We start from the raw sequence: 16,566 nt of genomic DNA, 5'->3' as shown, positions 1-16,566 counted from the left end.
CACTCATCATTCATCTTGGGCTTTGTGTTACTAATGAGAGAAGGGTAAGTGTTAATCCTGTTGGAGTTGTATAAAGAATTTAAACATGATCCAAATAGAAACAAAAAATTCTGCCTATTATATTTCCCTTGGAAGTAAATCTTATAATGTTTGATTTGATTATTCCCTTGGAAGCAAACAATTTCATTATTCAATTTCAGCTTTTAGGAGAATTGTGTCTCCTAAATTCTGTGTCCTATTTTCAAAATGCTAAACCAAAAAACAAAAAGCATGCCTTGATTCTACATGTCCCTCATAATGAAGCATAATGTCACAGATATCATAAATGAGAATGTCACACATATCATGAGAACATCATGTCCAAGAAACATTGAAAACTTAATTTGACCAAATTAGTAAGAAACATACAAAACATGTGTTTGAACAAATTTGTAATGACAAAGCTTTGTTACCAATTATTTGAATATTTAATTTGACTGAAAAAAATAAATGTTCTTCATGATTTCAGATCATGGTTAGAACACGAGGTTTAGGTCGTGCGTTAGGAGCTGGTAGAGGTAGAGACATTAGTAAGGATATGCATGAGGCTGATGTTCCTCTGCGTCGCAGACCTACTGCTTCAGCACGTAGGCAACGGGTTCGTCTGCGTGAGGACGTCACAGAGAGACCTGAGGATGTGCCTCAGTTGCATGAGGATGTTCCTCATGTGTCTGATGCCACCCCAGAGATGACAGGCGCCGCCGATGCTGTTCAGACAGAGGGAGTGGCTACTGATGGGAGCTTGGGGTCACTTGCTGCAGATGAGGGTTTCCCCGGTGGACCACGCGACCCATCGATTTTGACCGATTTTGCTAAACATGTCGCACACAGCATCTGGAGTGGACAGGTACGTAGTTTTTAATGTTGACTAATTACATAAAAATTATTTGTAGTTGGATTGTTTTTTATATACACGTTATTATAAATTGTTATTCAATTTAGGAACGACCCGATCTGAAGTTGGTCTCCCACGGTAGAAAAGTAGATAAAATTGGGAGACCAGCGCTTGAGATCGAAGGGTTGATTGCTAGCACCGGATTGAGTCCACTGATCAGGTGTTCTGTTATCACCACTGATCCTGGATTCATATCCGCCTTCGTCGACAGGTGGCATCGCGAGACTAGCATGTTCCACCTGCAATTAAGCGAGTTGACGATCACGTTGGATGATGTGGTGTCACTCCTACACCTTCCCATCACTGGCGCACTGCATATGTTCGAGCCGCTTGTTACTTCAGATGCGATTGGTCTACTGACGAAGCTTCTTGAGCTCAGTCATGAGGAGGCTACATTTGAGACCCGACAGGCTGGTGGGCCTCATGTCCGGTTGGGGTGACTTCGGGACTTGTATCAGAGCCAGTGCAGGGCCAGACGATGGGTTGTAGCAGCCCGCACGTATCTGCTCCACTTGGTGGGTTGTACTCTTTTCGCCAACAAGAGTTCAACCCATGTACATGTCGTGCACCTGGAGGCTTTCAGGGACCTGGCCCAGGCAGGGGGATTCGCCTGGGGAGTGGCTGCATTAGTCCACATGTACGACCATCTGAACGACGCATCACAGGCCTCTACACGGCAGCTGGGCGGTTATATTACACTTCTCCAGGTACGTATTATCACTGATAGTTTAAATTTAAGTAGCATTGAATCTCTTTTTTTTTTGTATTGATGTTGACTATGTGTTTGTAGTGCTGGATATACGAGCACTTTCCTACAGTGCATACATTCGTCGTTCATGATGCTTATGATGAGGGGAGCCCACGGGCCTGCAGGTGGCTTACGAGTAAGGCTCATATGACGGGGATCAAGGGAGCCCCGTATCGGAGACGTTTGGATGCCCTGACTGTGACTGACGTGTGCTGGATGCCCTATGGTGAGCACCGGGGAGTCAGGGCCTTTGACTTGATATCGTCGTACACCGGCCAGCTCAGATGGGGTCAGATTGTGGTGTACGTTCGACCTGAGCGGGTTCTTCAACAGTTTGGCTACCTTCAGACGAACCCTCCGCCGCCGGTTTGTGATTCTTTGACGGGTGATGATATAGATGACCAGTGGCTGCATTTTTCAGACCATTTGGTGCCTTCAGGGGAGCTCTGTGTAGTTCCTGGACAGGTGGCGCCAGACTACATGGAGTGGTTTTTTTGGATATCGCACCCATTCGTCACACGGACTGAGGAGACTGCTGCGCTGAGACATCCACCTCCCCCTCATCATGAGGAGTTCATCGAGCCACCCATCCCCGAGGTTTCAGTCGCGATCGATCTCCCTACGCATTCAGTGGTAAGCATAACTTCTGTAGTTTTTCATAATTTAAATTTTTTTTAAATGTGATACTGACTTTGTTATTTTGACTGTGACAGGTTCACTGCGAAGGATGTCAGGGGATGGCTCAGGATTTAGGAGCGATTGCTGAGGATTTGGAGCGGGTCATCAACCTTAGGATGGTCACTGAGGGCACTGACTTACATGACATCATGACTCGTTGTCTGAGGAGAGCTAGAGGTGACGCCGCAGATGGAAGTCTTAGACCGCGCCAGAGACGCCACATAGATTAGGATTTATATTTTTATTGTACTTAAATTATTAATTTTTGTATTTGTTTATGTATGTCATAAAACACATTTACCTACATCATTTATGATTTATGTTTGTCTCTCTATAAATATATGGTTTGAAATTTAAATATAAACCACACACATGAGTCACATTTATAATGGTATTTGAATATATAAAATAAAGAAGATAAAATAATTTGTAATTTAAATGTTAAAATTTATAACTATTCTGAAATTATATATTTTAACCATATATATACGTACAGTAAAGAATAAAAAAAATTGGTTTTGTGCCTTTTAGAAACATGCCTAAGTACCCCTGTTCGGGCTTTTTTTTAAATTATGTGGGAGCCGCTTGAGACTGTCCAGGGCCGCTATTTGACATGTTTGCACGTCAAGAAATCCAAAAAAAATAAAAGCAGCACCCCGTTCCATCGAATCGCACCTCAAACGAAGGCACCAAAAATCAAAAAAGTTGGTTTTCGGCCTAATAGAAACATATAACTAGCTTTCAGTTCAACACAAATATAACAATTTGACACACTAACACTTGTTCATGGAACAATTCATTAATTACATGAACATAAATCCAATGTACATATAGATACATAAATATTACAAGTTCAGTGTCCGCTTAGGTCTACATGCGTTGTATTAATTGTCATTAGGCTTAAGTATTGTTGCATTCTACCTACATATGCAGTTGGCCATTGTTTTGCCTCCGGATACACATTGCTTGACCACAACAACGTCATAGGCGGTAAGGGACAACGATCTTTCAGATAAACCTGTTGTAAGTGAAATTACAATAATAAGTTAAACAAACAAACCAACTCATTCAATAATTGAAATTATTTGAGTAAACGAATTTTCAATGGACCTGAACAAAATGACTGCCAAACACATGACTGACGCATATTATGCGGTGCGCAGTAGAATCGGCCGGTGGTCGACTTCTGAGAGAAAAAAATGTGAAGCTCTGTTGTCGTGACAACGATACAAGGATTACATTATATCTTGACGCAATTATATATCCCATATCCGTTATATCCATCCATTTGTCCATACTAACCTAAATCACATAACAAATACATGTGTCAGTCATGTAAACATTACTTATGTAAATACAAAGCATAAAACGCATACCTTGGATAACCTATCCACGTGTAGGGACAACCTCAGCTGTTCATATCTCTCCGTGCCACCAAAGATCTTTATGTAGTCTTGCGACCATTTGCCAAGTTCTTTAATCAATTCGTTACGCATCATGGCCCAACACTCTTCTCCCATACCTAACAAAGCGGAAACTGACTGATATCCACAATTACCATCCGCTTTCACATCAACAACATCCTCAATGAAACCATGCATAAATGGCGGAAATTGATCCAACATGGGGATTATCCTTGCTGGCTTCGGTGGTTCAAAAGATGATGCACTGGGTCTAACTAAGGTGTTGCTGTTTTGAACCGAATGATAAGCATCAACATACTCCCAATAAGATGGATCACGCTTTGTCGATCTTTCGCTTCTTTTCATTACCTTTTTCGGGGCACCTTTCGTCTTAACCTTTGTTGGAGGAGGGCACATAGAGGTCTCATCGGGAAACGCGAATTCTCGGAGTTTACTCTTGAAAGTAACTTTCCCGCAAACATCAAGTTCCTCAAATCTTTTATGTATTCTATCAATCTCTTCCTTGATGCTCACTTCGGCCTCACATAGCCCTTGGTCTGAAAAATTAAGTCTCCTCCAGTACATATGGACTACATCCAGTGGGATGCTGCCACCATCATACCTTTGTAGCTCGCATGCACAAGGAAGACCTAGCGTGGTTCTCAAGACACACCCACAAGAAGACAGATTGTCTTTCAAATGACGTACATGCTCAAACTCAACCAAAATTTCATTTAAAGCGTACCTTGACACCATTCTCAGAAGCCTCTTGTATAAGGTTTTCTTAAAAACATGACCAACGACATGCGTACTTATTTCGAATGATGCTCTAATTTTAGTGTGCTGCAGCGTCATCATGTTGTTCATTGCATCCCAAACACTACAGAGGTCTCCAACGTTATTCTGTAATATCCTTTTCAAAGACCAATGAGCATATTCAACCCTACATTTAAAACACACAACAGAGAATACAAATTAATAACAATAATGTTCCAAACAATCATTAAAAGAAACTTGACTAAAATAATAAAACATTTAAATACCTATTTGTTGTTGTGTTGCCTAGGTGCATCACCTTATTCGTCCAGGCCAAGATAAATTTCTCCTTGTGTGGGACAATCCATGTCTCACATACGTAGTCAATGAACATTGGCCACGGGGAACACGCTACTTGAAACCTTTGAAGGTGCTCAGGGAACTCCTGTTCCGAAGTACAATCTACCAGGTTACCCCAGCTATCCATTACGTAGTCCCAAGCATTCTTCTGACCAATTAGCGATTTACACTTTGCCTTCACATTCTTGTCTATGTGAAATCTGCACAACAAATTCTTACACTCCGGAAACACAACTTTCACAGCATTCATCAGGGCTAGGTCTCTGTCTGTGACAATAACAACAGGAAGGCGATCGTTTCTTAAAAAAAAGGCCTCGAAATCGTTCCAATGCCCATACAAGATTGTTCACGCGCTCACCCTCCAGATATGCAAACCCAGCAGAGAAAGTCATCCCGGTTGGTGTCACCCCCACAATGTCAAGCAATGTGAGCCTGTACCTATTTGTTTTGTAGGTACTGTCTATCAAAAAAACAAGATGACATGCGTTACATAACTTAACTGCATCTGGGTGACACCAAAACAAATCACGCGCCACATCTTCATCCTTCAATCTATGCCAATGAATGTATTGGTCACGTTCAAGGAGCCTCATTAGGTGTTGCATTTCAGTGCCATCTCCTCTGATTGAAGAACGATATGCACTTCTTGCATTGTAGATTTGTTTGATTGTGGTGCAACTGCTGCTGTTGTGCTCCTTCAACGTTAGCAGGATGTTTCTTGGTTTCACATTCGACTTCGTCATATCAGCAATGATATTCTTCTCATCATCTGTCAATCTCCCAACATATGGATGTCCAACTAAGGTCTTTGCCAATTCATGGTTGTGAATCCCACATATCAGCTTCACCGCCCAACCTTCACCTCCATGCATTGGTTTTCCACGAATCTTAAAGGGAGAACCACATTTTCTAGTACCTGTGTCTCTTCTAATAAATTCTTTCTTCCTACCCTTGTACTTACCGCTCCTTTCACACCCAATTAACACAAATGAAGTTTTTCCTCTGCTGCCAGTATATGTATCAGACCTCATAATTACTGCAACAAAACCATTTTTATAGGCAACCGTTCGAGACCACTTCAAAACATCTTCTCGGGTTGCAAAGACCTAGGACACAACCACGACATATTAATTTTTACACAAATCATACATTAGATCAAACAATTAAAACTGTTCGACATGATTACCTGAGAAGTATTAAAAGCATATGAACAATCAACATGTGCTTCATTCACACCACAATCTTCTTCATCTTGAAAATCCATATCAACTTCTTCGGACATCGCACTGTAATATGCCCATTGATCTTTGTCCATCTTAATTCAAAGTATAACTATCACCTGATTCAACATTCAACAAAATAATTTGAACAATACAACAACCCAAATTTTTTTTCAAACTATGAATATCAAACTAATTCAACATTTGACAACCTCACACAAATATTTAATCTACATATACATAACCAAATTCAACTTTTAATTACATAATTTCTAAATTATAACCTACAAAGCTCATTTAACCAAAAAATACTTCAACCTAGGCAAAAAAAATCAACACTTCAACCAACAAATATATTTTTATGTTTCACATAAATTACAAATAGAATTAACCAAAATAACATTCAAAATAATCTTAAAACTAAAAAATCATAAAACGAATTACTCAATGGAAGAATCATTCTTCCGCTATTGATATCACAACTGCGGAAGACAGCTTCTTCCGTGAGTGCTCGCGGAAAATGTCTTCCGTGAGTCTCACGGAAGAAGCTGTCTTCCGCAGTTGTAATGTCAACAGCGGAAGACTGCTTCTTCCATGGAGTCTCGCGGAAGACGTCTTCCGCGAGACTCCACGGAAGAAATTTTTTTCTTCCGTAGTTGTAATGTCTTCGCCGGAAGAAAATTTCTTCAGTCGAATCTGAAACGCTTACACCATTCTACTACAAAAAATAAACAATGAACCACAGAAAAGCAGCTACGTACCTTAGTTGACAAATATCACACCAAAGCAGAGCACAAGCCCAACCAGCACCGACAAAAATCGCACAGCACAAGCATCAGAATGGAGAAAACACAGGAGAGAGAAAGCAGAAAGGAAGAATGAAATAAAAAAAATAGATTTTTATAAAAGAAAAACGTACAGGGGCATTTTTAGGTTTTTAAAAAATTGTTGGGTGCACCAGCAATGTTGCTGGGTGCCCCTAGCAATTGCCAACACACCCCTTAAACGGGTCAGCCCGACTTGGCCCACTTAAAGTTTATTCCAGAAAAATGTGGTATGGCTTAGCCCACCACGGGTTGTGGGTTAAATGGATCTAAAATAAAAATATATATTTGTTTTTTTTTAAAAGAAAATTCAACAAAAAAATCAATTTCTTTTAAAAAATAAATTTGAATAAATTATAAAAATATTAGTTAAATTAAATCTTCTACTATCCACACACCACAAGATATATTATTACAAGCTAGAAGACTAGAACTATAATAACAAAATTTTAAAAATAGTCTAAAACAAAACACTAAATAAAATAATGTTGAACAATATTACAAAATACTAAAAGTATATTTTAGATGAATTTTACTCTATTTCTAGTTAAATGAACAAAACACTTTAAAGCTTTAAAAAAATATTACAAAATACTAATAGGTTATTTTTTAGGTTGGCCAACCTGGGCTACCACAAGTTTATTTCGGGTGGACTGGGTCAAGTTTTACCCTCAATTGTAATTTTGTCTCCGTTTTTGGTCTAGTCTGATCCGAAACCGTGGTAAGCTAAGTTGGTCCATGAGTTTGAACCCATTTTGACAACTCTGTTACATCCACAAAGTAAAAAAAAAAAATACAAAAATTAAAACTATTACAATATAATTTGATCATTTCAATATTCTCAAATAGTCAAATGAGTAATATTAACTTAAAACTTCAATTAAATATAAAATAATTTGAAACAAATTAAGATGTTTTATAATCAATTTTGGTACAATAGATTTGAATCACAAAATTTGAATTATAATAGTAATTGATTTTTTAAAACTTAAAATATATATTATATATGTTATATATAATAATAATAATAATTTAATACAAATTAATGAGTGTATTAAAATCTATCATCCAATCTAAAATTCTATAAATTTGTATGAATCAGGTCCAATTTAACCCAAATATCAAATTGAAATTATTTAGGTCAATTTAAATTGATAAACAACCTATAAGCATGAAGACCCCTACTCATAGATGATATAGATCAAGAGGGAAGTGGGAACAAGCACGTGAGGCGAGCAAAAAGAACAGTTAGGTTAGAGGGACATATTATTGCTTCTTCGATTCCTCATTCCTCCCACCTCAGCGGAATCCAAACCCAACAATTAACTGCGTTGAAACCCTTTTCCTTTTTAATTTTAAATCCTTACTATTATTTATTGGCTTATTGCACCTCAGGCCCTCACAGTAATGCCCAAATCTACAACTCAGCAATTCCAATAATAATATTTCACATTTTATTTTATTTATTATTACTATTATATACTATTAATATTAATATTGGCACCACCAGCAACACCTTTCTCTTTCTCTTGTTTAGTTTCGAACCCTTTCCTTTTCCTTCCTTCTCCGCCTCACCACCCTAACCCAACCCTCTCTCTTTCTCTCTCCAAAATCTCTCTCCCTCCCACCGTTATTTAGGGTTTGGCAGATCTCGATCCGTCACAATGGACGTTCGCAAGCGCGGAAGGCCCGACGTCAACCTTAACGGCGCCGTTAAGAAGACCAAGCAAGGTTATTACTTCTCCACTCTCTCCCCTTCCCAACCTCTCACATTTGCGACACTCCCAAACGCCCCGTTTTCGCTTCGTCGTTTTGCTTCTGCTTCAACGTCGTTTCACGTTTGCGCTTCCTAGCTAAGTCACTTAAAATTCTCACAAAAACTAATATATATATATATATATATATATATATATATTACCATAAATTGTTTTTTATTTAAGTGAAACAGCTACTTAGGGTGGTTTAATCTTTAATGTTCACAATGTTGCAAGTTTTTTTTTTTTTATGATTGCTTTATTAATTATTAGCACGGGGTCGTGAATTGCACGAAATTGCACATGACCTAAGTTGAAACTTGACCTAATTAATATAATTCAGATATATATATTTTTTACTGTACGGAATATCTATTGGCATTGTCAATCGCTAATCTCAGTCGGTCGGGGAACCTGAGTGACCACTAAAGTTGTGTTTTTTTTTTCTATCACAAGACCCGAATTCGAGAGCTTACTTAAGGTGCCTGAGTGAACCAACAACTTGTTTGTTGGCATAATTCCGATAAATTATTACTCATAAGTAAGGTGTTATTTTGAGAAAAAGTTCAAGGGTTTTAAATGGAGTGTACTAGATTAATAATAACGTAGAGAACGGTAACTGAGAAGAAGTAATTAATGTTTTGCAACAGAATTGGAGTCCTTATCAAGTGGTGTAGGAAGCAAATCGAAGCCATGTACCAAGTTTTTCAGGTTCTAATCTATTCCTATCTAATCTAAATAAATATATTTGGAAGTGCACATTTTGTATTTCCAATGGTGTTATTATTATTATAAGTTATTTTAAGAATTAATTGTTTTAATGATGCTATAAAATTAATGAATTAACTGGGTTGGTATTCGAAGCTTTTATACAGGTACATATACTGGTCTTTGGTCTAATCAAAGTTGTAACAGAATAATGGTTTAGTAATGGAGTACAATAAAGATGATAACAATTTGCAGGATGATCGTTGGCATTGGGAACTGAACAATATTATATCAAAGATAAATTGATTGTTTTCCTGGTTCATCTTTGCCTTGCTCCGTAATTAGTGTAAATGTTGTTTATTTAGCTAACTTAGTTAATAATAACTTTTCAGTTATTACTGCATTCTATTGTTTATGAACACACCTTTCAAATGGTAAGCTATTAACAAACTAATATGGTGAACTTTTGTTGGTTGGGTCAGGTACTATTTGTCTAAATTACGTTATATGCAATATGCAATTAAAGTTTAGTATCATGGTTGTGTTATGTTTTTCAGTAACTTGAACTAGCCTATTGTATCCAATCTTACAATGACTATACGAAACTGCTGATCAAGAGTTAGAGGTGAATTTTGAGACGTCGTTTGTTGATTTAAAGTAGTCTCCTATTATAGTTGTTCTTTTTAAAATCTTTCATGCTTGCTTGTTAGGGATCTTCTTGGGACTTCTATTTATTAGCATCCTTTGTAATGTAAATGTATACTTTGCTTGCCAGTTCTAACCTTTGAATGCCTGTTTGCTGTGTTAACAAAGAATTAAATCACATATATGATAATTATTATGGGAAATTACAAAAAAGTAATTCTTGGTAGAGATATTTCCAGATTAGAAATAGTTAATCATCTATTTTTTAATCAGAAAGAAAAACTAATTGTTTTGGCTTTTAATGGTGCTCAAATTTGATTCTTGAGCATTCTGGGTATCAGTTCTATAATGGAATTTTGTCCCTTGAATTTTCTCTATGAAATCCAGTTTGACCTGCATTAATCAATAATTTGTAACAGTTATCTGAAACTCGGTCTCAACCTGAGGCTAACAAATACTTGTGCCTTTATCTCTGTAGGCTTAGTACCAAACCATCCTGATATGCACAGGGCAGGTAGATCCTCCCAATAGAGCTTGTGGTGTGTTAGGGTTGTTTATCCTTGTGATGTGGGCCAGGTGCGGGTTTAGATCAAATCAATCCTTCCCTCATCCTCTGTATAGAGGGGGAGAAATTTGTCACTTTTTTTACTTGTGTTGTTATAATCTTTATATATATAGGAGTAAATATTGGCCATGCAACCATACACAATTGTTCCAAATTGTTTTAATAAGTTTTTATCTAACCATCCATTTCAATTATACAGTTGATATTTGCTCCTCACACATTCTCATTTCTCACTTGATATGCCCTCTATATATATCAAGGAAAATTTAGTGTTACCGAATACCAAGATTGTAATCCAGCACATATGGTCATGCAAACTTATGATGAGATTCCCCTCAATGATCACTCTCAATCAAGGTTCTAAATTGTGGTTTGGTTTTGTTGCAATCCTTGATGGTGTGGACAAATGTGGCCACAATTGTGGTTGCAGTAACTTCAAAAACCTTTACATTGTGGCCGAAATTGCGGTTGTTGACTCTTTTTAAAACCTTGCTCTCAATAGTCAATTCTACATCTGAACTTGTTTTAATGGGATACTGTAGAACTTCTGTGTTGGAGTGTAGAAATCCTACCTTGTTAATTGATTTTTGCAAAAAGAAACAAAGCCCAAGCCTGATTTCAATAAGAACCCATGCCCCAATGATCAATTTCTTTAATAGCCCATAACTGATTTTGTTCAGTGAGAAGCCTGACAAGACAAACCTGGTAGTTTGGTGGGTGGGTGCTGTGTGATTTTGTTCTCTCTCTACAACTGATTCTCAGTGCATTTCTGTGCCACTGCAGTTTTTTGGTGGTTCTGACCAGTGGCCATACTTACATTACATTGTTACTATGTTTTGATTATGCTATGACTCCCCCCTTCTTTCCCTCAAGCACATGATGGAGATGGGTAGGAATTGATGATTCATGACTAGGAGTGTGTAAGGTGGTTGGGTTGAGAAAACACAACTCTTGGACTATGTTTGCCCCAACTTTTCTTTGGTTTAAAAGCTACATTGAAGTTTGAAGCTTTAAATTAGAGTTTTAAGAATAAAGTAGAAGTTGCTTGACAGTTTTAGCTTAAAAGTTAACTTTCTTCATTTTATTGTCCTGCATCGATTATTTTAGGGTGAGAGGGAGATTAGTTGAACTATGCAGATTATTTTTAAAAGTTACTTCAGTTAGCTTTTTTTTAAAGCTACTTTTCCTCCATTTTCTTTAATGAAAAATAAGCTCCTTAATTTAACAGATTCTCTCTAAATGTGTGGGCTTAGCTTCTCTTTTAAGCAGAAGGAAAATAAAAAAGAAAGCTGGGCCAAACACTACCAAAGTTGTTTGATTACTACTTGTGAAAATTTAATCCTGTGAAGGACTTAAAAGGGAAGAGTCCATTCTCTAAACTTTTGGTGGAAATTGTATTTTTGTTCAATAATTTATCCCTCTGTTTGAAAATTCACCATCAGTTTTTCTCACAATGGCTGTACACTTTGTTAAATGTATTAAAGCTAATTAGATAAGGTCACAAGCTAACAATAACATTGTGATAAGCATTTTTCTGATAAATTTTCCCATTGATGGTTATATATTAAACAGAGACAATAATAAGTCGTTGCTTCCATATGGCTACTTGTCAATTCATTGTTTTGCTATGATACAATGTTGCAATTACTAAGTATTGCTCTGTAGCTGCTAACTGGTCTTTACACATTATCATTATTTATCTTTTGTGAAATCAAAATAAGAATTTTCAGATTTTGTTTGGTGGATATAAAGTACTGGTCTACAATTAAACATTGGCACAGTATAGGAAAGATTCATTATGCTAAAATGTTGACCTGGTTGCTCCTCTGCATGGGGGCCTTGCTGGATCTCTGCGCTGTGTCACCTATATCTCTGTCTTGTGTTTGACTAATTGTTCCTGCTTTAGTGCTTCTCTTTCATGGACTTGGTTTTTGAGTTTTGCTGTTTCAAAATTTAATTCAACATAGCACGTGCATGTCTTGCTAAATAATCCATGATCCCTTTCCATTTTTACATTCTTATAACTTAGGTTGTAGAAAACAGGAAACAAAAAGAGGCTTTCTTTTTATGTAACAACTAAGAAGTATTGATATGATGATCTGATTGTGCTGTAATGTCTTTTGCAGTACTGCTGGCTGCCCATTTGGTGAGGGCTGCCACTTCTTACATTATGTTCCAGGTGGTTACAATGTTGTTGCCCATATGATGAATTTAAAACCCGCGGCTCCTCCACCAAGAACCGTTGCTGCACCACCACCCATCCCGAATGGTTCTGCTCCATCTGCTGTTAAAACCCGCATATGTAACAAATTCAATACTGCCGAAGGATGCAAATTTGGTGACAAGTGCCATTTTGCCCATGGTGAATGGGAACTTGGCAAACCTATTGCTCCATCAATTGATGATCATCATCATCATCGTCCTTTGGGACCTCCAGCAGGTGGTCGTATGGCTGGTCGAATTGAGCCTCCTCCCGCTATGGCTGGTAGCTTTGGTGCCATTTCTACCGCCAAGATCAGTGTAGAAGCTTCCCTGGCTGGAGCTATCATTGGGAAGGGTGGTGTGAACTCGAAGCAGATCTGTCGCCAAACAGGAGCCAAACTTTCAATTCGAGAGCACGAATCCGATCCAAATCTTAGAAACATTGAACTCGAGGGAACTTTTGAACAGATTAAGGAAGCAAGTAACATGGTAAAAGATTTACTTTTGACCGTGTCAATGTCTGCCCCACCAAAATCCACCCCAGGTGTTCCTGGTGCCCCTGCCCCCCCTGGAAGCAACTTCAAGACCAAGCTGTGTGAGAATTTTGCAAAAGGATCTTGCACCTTTGGAGAGAGATGTCACTTTGCACATGGAGCTGCTGAATTGCGCAAGTCGGGAGTATGATTTTGTTTTTCCATTTGTATTAGCCAGGCTATTATTATTATCATCATTATTGTTGTTGAAGCTGTGCATTGCTACTTAATGGTACTGAAATTAATTCTTGATGTTATAGTTTTGCAGTACTAAGTTAATTTTCAAAACTACTTTTTTGCGATTGCAAATACTGTTCTTTTTCTTAAAATGATGATTTCACAATAAGAGCATGCTTGATTTAAGAAAAGGCAAATGCTACTCAGTGCTCTTAATGTATTGGTTGAAGAATTAAAAGGATTTTTTTTTTATTGGAATGTGTAAAATTATGTTACTCATGATGTTTTTTTTTTTTATGATTTTTAGAATAAATATTTTTAGTTTTTTAACAGATGACGTTGATTATTAGTAAGATTCAAAATGCTACATGTGATTATTTTGGGGTGCAAAATGACAGTTTTGTTTTGTTTTTCAAAGATTTGTATATGAATTATTGATAATAAGTTAATAATTGAAAACAATAAATAAAATTAAAATAAGTTAATGCTTTTGTAGTTAAAAAATGTAAAAGAAAAATATATATTTCTCGCATGCCCTTATCCTGTCTCGGCCGTGAAACTGATTAATTTCCGATCCTCCACCACAAATGTGCCTAATCATTTATATATTATTAATATGTTCTGTTTTGGACTTTTATTGAACTTGGGTGGTCAAGAAGCTTTTCCAATGACCAAAGAAAACTCATTTGAAGTGATAGACATGTAGCAGGGTCGACTGTTTTAATTTTTTTTTCCCAAGTAAAATGATTTAATTGAAGGAAATGATCAGAAAATGATCTAAAGTTTTGAAGTGAATGAACTTATTATGGTCTTTACTTGGATATGATTTTGAGAAACAAGGGTTGTCAATGGATGGGTAAGTATATTCAAATACATGTAACGATATATTAAAGTGAAAAAATTTGACAATTTTGTAAGTTTTGAAAATATCCTGTTCTTGTTTCTGGAATGAAATCTTTGGTCTCCAATTTGAATATAGTTTGTCTCTTTAATTAAATGATTAATAGTTTGGTAAAACAATTTATCTTAATAAAACATTCTCTTGACCAATTCTATTTTCATTTTAAATTTTATTGTTTAAGATGTACTGAAATTATAAAGTCAAGATTCAAATCTCCATCACTCCTTATTTGTCAACCTTGGTAGCTTTTTATGTTGACTTATTAACTTAAAGAGACCAGAAAGGTATTCAGGAGATTTTTTTTATCATGTGTTCAGGACATTTGAATTTTGATTTCAATTTTTAAGTACTTTTCAAACAAAAACATGACTAGGTGTCCCATTAGACATTCTGTACAACTAAATGAGCTTTAGACGAGACTTCAACCGTACAACAATACTTGCACTCTTGTACTTGTAGTCATGAGTGAGCATTTATACCATTCCTTTTCGTTGTAGGGGGAAGGTTGGGTAGGTCTTGTGATATTCAACCTTTACATACATGATGATATGATGGTATAAACATCTTGATATTGTCATACTTCACGAAAACAGTAAAGTGCTTGTCAAATAAAGTAGATTAAGCTTACAATTTGAAAAAGAAATCAATATCTTTCTTTTAGAAGAAAAAAAAAAGATGAGAGAATATTTGGATTGATGACATCAATCATGTTTTAAGAATTGGATCGATCATATAACCAATAAAAGTTTATTATTTTGAGGCAAACGTGTCTTATAAATGATTCATTCATGATGAAAGTGGCATGGGAGTTGTGTACTAAACCAAATACCTTGGGGGTGAAGGTCATTCGATCTAAGTATAGGTGTGGAGAGAAAGTTATGCCCATAATTGAGAACAAAAGGATGAGATCTAATTTATGGTCTGGAGTCAAACATGTGTGGGATACTTTTCAAACTGTAGATTGCAGGGTTTAAAGACGTGAGATGGAAGTGCTCGAGTGATGGTAGGTTCCAGATTAAAAGTGTTTACATTGATACTGCTAAGCTGGAGAATTTTCCAAATATCCCCCTATATAGAATAATCTGTCGGGTGCGGAAAGGACTAGAGCCCACCTTTGGAAGGTTGCTACGGAAGCTTTAGCAACAAATGAAAAGTAGGGATGAAGCTAGAGAAAATAGTTAAGGGGGGCCAAAATTTGACACTTTAATAAGGAAAATCAATAATGATTAATTTCTACTATATTGTGCCAAAAATGAGCAAAAATGCAACAAAAATAAAAAGATGAATAAAGAAGTTCAAAGAATCATGATTTGACTAGAACAAATAAACTCTAAATCTCCTCGCAGCAACCACTTTGATTAAACTCTGAATGATCCCTTTGATGGTATAATATTTCTTTTTATCTATGTTACAAAATTGTGTCTTATATCCTAGAGAAGAACTAAAAAAAAAACTCTCTACTTCTAGACTATGCAATGATAATAATAATAATAATAATAATAATAATAATAATAATAATAATAATAATAATAATAATAATAATAATAATAATAATAATAATAATAAAAGTATTATTTCAAGCCTAATCGACTTAACCAACTAAAACTACCTAATTGTTAATTGTTACAATAGAATAACAGAAAATCAACTAAGTTGAAAATTTCAAAGATAAACTAACTAATGGTTGTTAATGAATCAACATACAATAATTCTCCACCTTGATTCAATAAAAAAAAATAGTGGCGGTAGAAACAAGGTTCAATCATCCTTTTGTTGAATTAAGTCCAAACAATGAAAAAATTTGTTACTTGGAAGAGGCTTTGTAATCATATTAGAAGGATTGTAATAAGTTGAAATATTCTTGACTATAATTGATCCTCTGACAAAATGCAGCTTAATATCAATGTGTTTTGTCCTCTCATGATGCACAAAATTTTTGGATAAATCAATGACACTTTGGCTATCTTAGTGTATTGTGATCACTTTATCTTGTATCTTTAGCTCCTTTGCAATGCCTTCAAGCCATAGAGATCCTTTCACAACTTCTGTAAGAGCAATATACTCAGCTTTAGTGGTTGATAAAGCCACTACCTTTTGAAGGCTAGCTTTCCAACTAATTGTAGTGCCAAAAGCAGTGAACACAAATCTTGTGATGAAT

General features: G+C 36.3%; 3 protein-coding genes across 3 annotated transcripts; 2 read left to right on the top strand and 1 right to left on the bottom strand.

Moving 5' to 3' along the window:
• The first annotated feature begins 577 nt into the window (after window positions 1-577).
• Window positions 578-1,374, top strand: LOC114374693. Its single transcript, XM_028332370.1, has 2 exons — window positions 578-886; window positions 982-1,374. Exons 1-2 carry the CDS (start codon window positions 578-580, stop codon window positions 1,372-1,374), a joined length of 702 nt encoding a protein of 233 aa, XP_028188171.1.
• Window positions 1,375-3,461: 2,087 nt separating this feature from the next.
• LOC114374686 lies at window positions 3,462-5,910 on the bottom strand. Its single transcript, XM_028332360.1, has 4 exons — window positions 5,615-5,910; window positions 4,942-5,079; window positions 3,737-4,706; window positions 3,462-3,662 (listed from the first exon to the last, which is right to left on the bottom strand). Exons 1-4 carry the CDS (start codon window positions 5,908-5,910, stop codon window positions 3,462-3,464), a joined length of 1,605 nt encoding a protein of 534 aa, XP_028188161.1.
• A 2,512-nt stretch (window positions 5,911-8,422) lies between these two features.
• LOC114392241 (zinc finger CCCH domain-containing protein 14-like) lies at window positions 8,423-13,659 on the top strand. Its single transcript, XM_028353294.1, has 3 exons — window positions 8,423-8,654; window positions 9,328-9,388; window positions 12,722-13,659. The coding sequence occupies exons 1-3, from the start codon at window positions 8,588-8,590 to the stop codon at window positions 13,479-13,481; spliced, it is 888 nt and encodes a 295-aa protein (XP_028209095.1). The 5' UTR covers window positions 8,423-8,587; the 3' UTR covers window positions 13,482-13,659.
• The last annotated feature ends 2,907 nt before the right edge of the window (window positions 13,660-16,566 follow it).

Source organism: Glycine soja, chromosome 2 (assembly GCF_004193775.1).
Source record: "Glycine soja cultivar W05 chromosome 2, ASM419377v2, whole genome shotgun sequence".
NCBI classification, from domain to species: domain Eukaryota; kingdom Viridiplantae; phylum Streptophyta; class Magnoliopsida; order Fabales; family Fabaceae; genus Glycine; species Glycine soja.
Note: the sequence above shows the minus strand (reverse complement) of the source record. Positions and strands in the feature narration are given on the sequence as shown.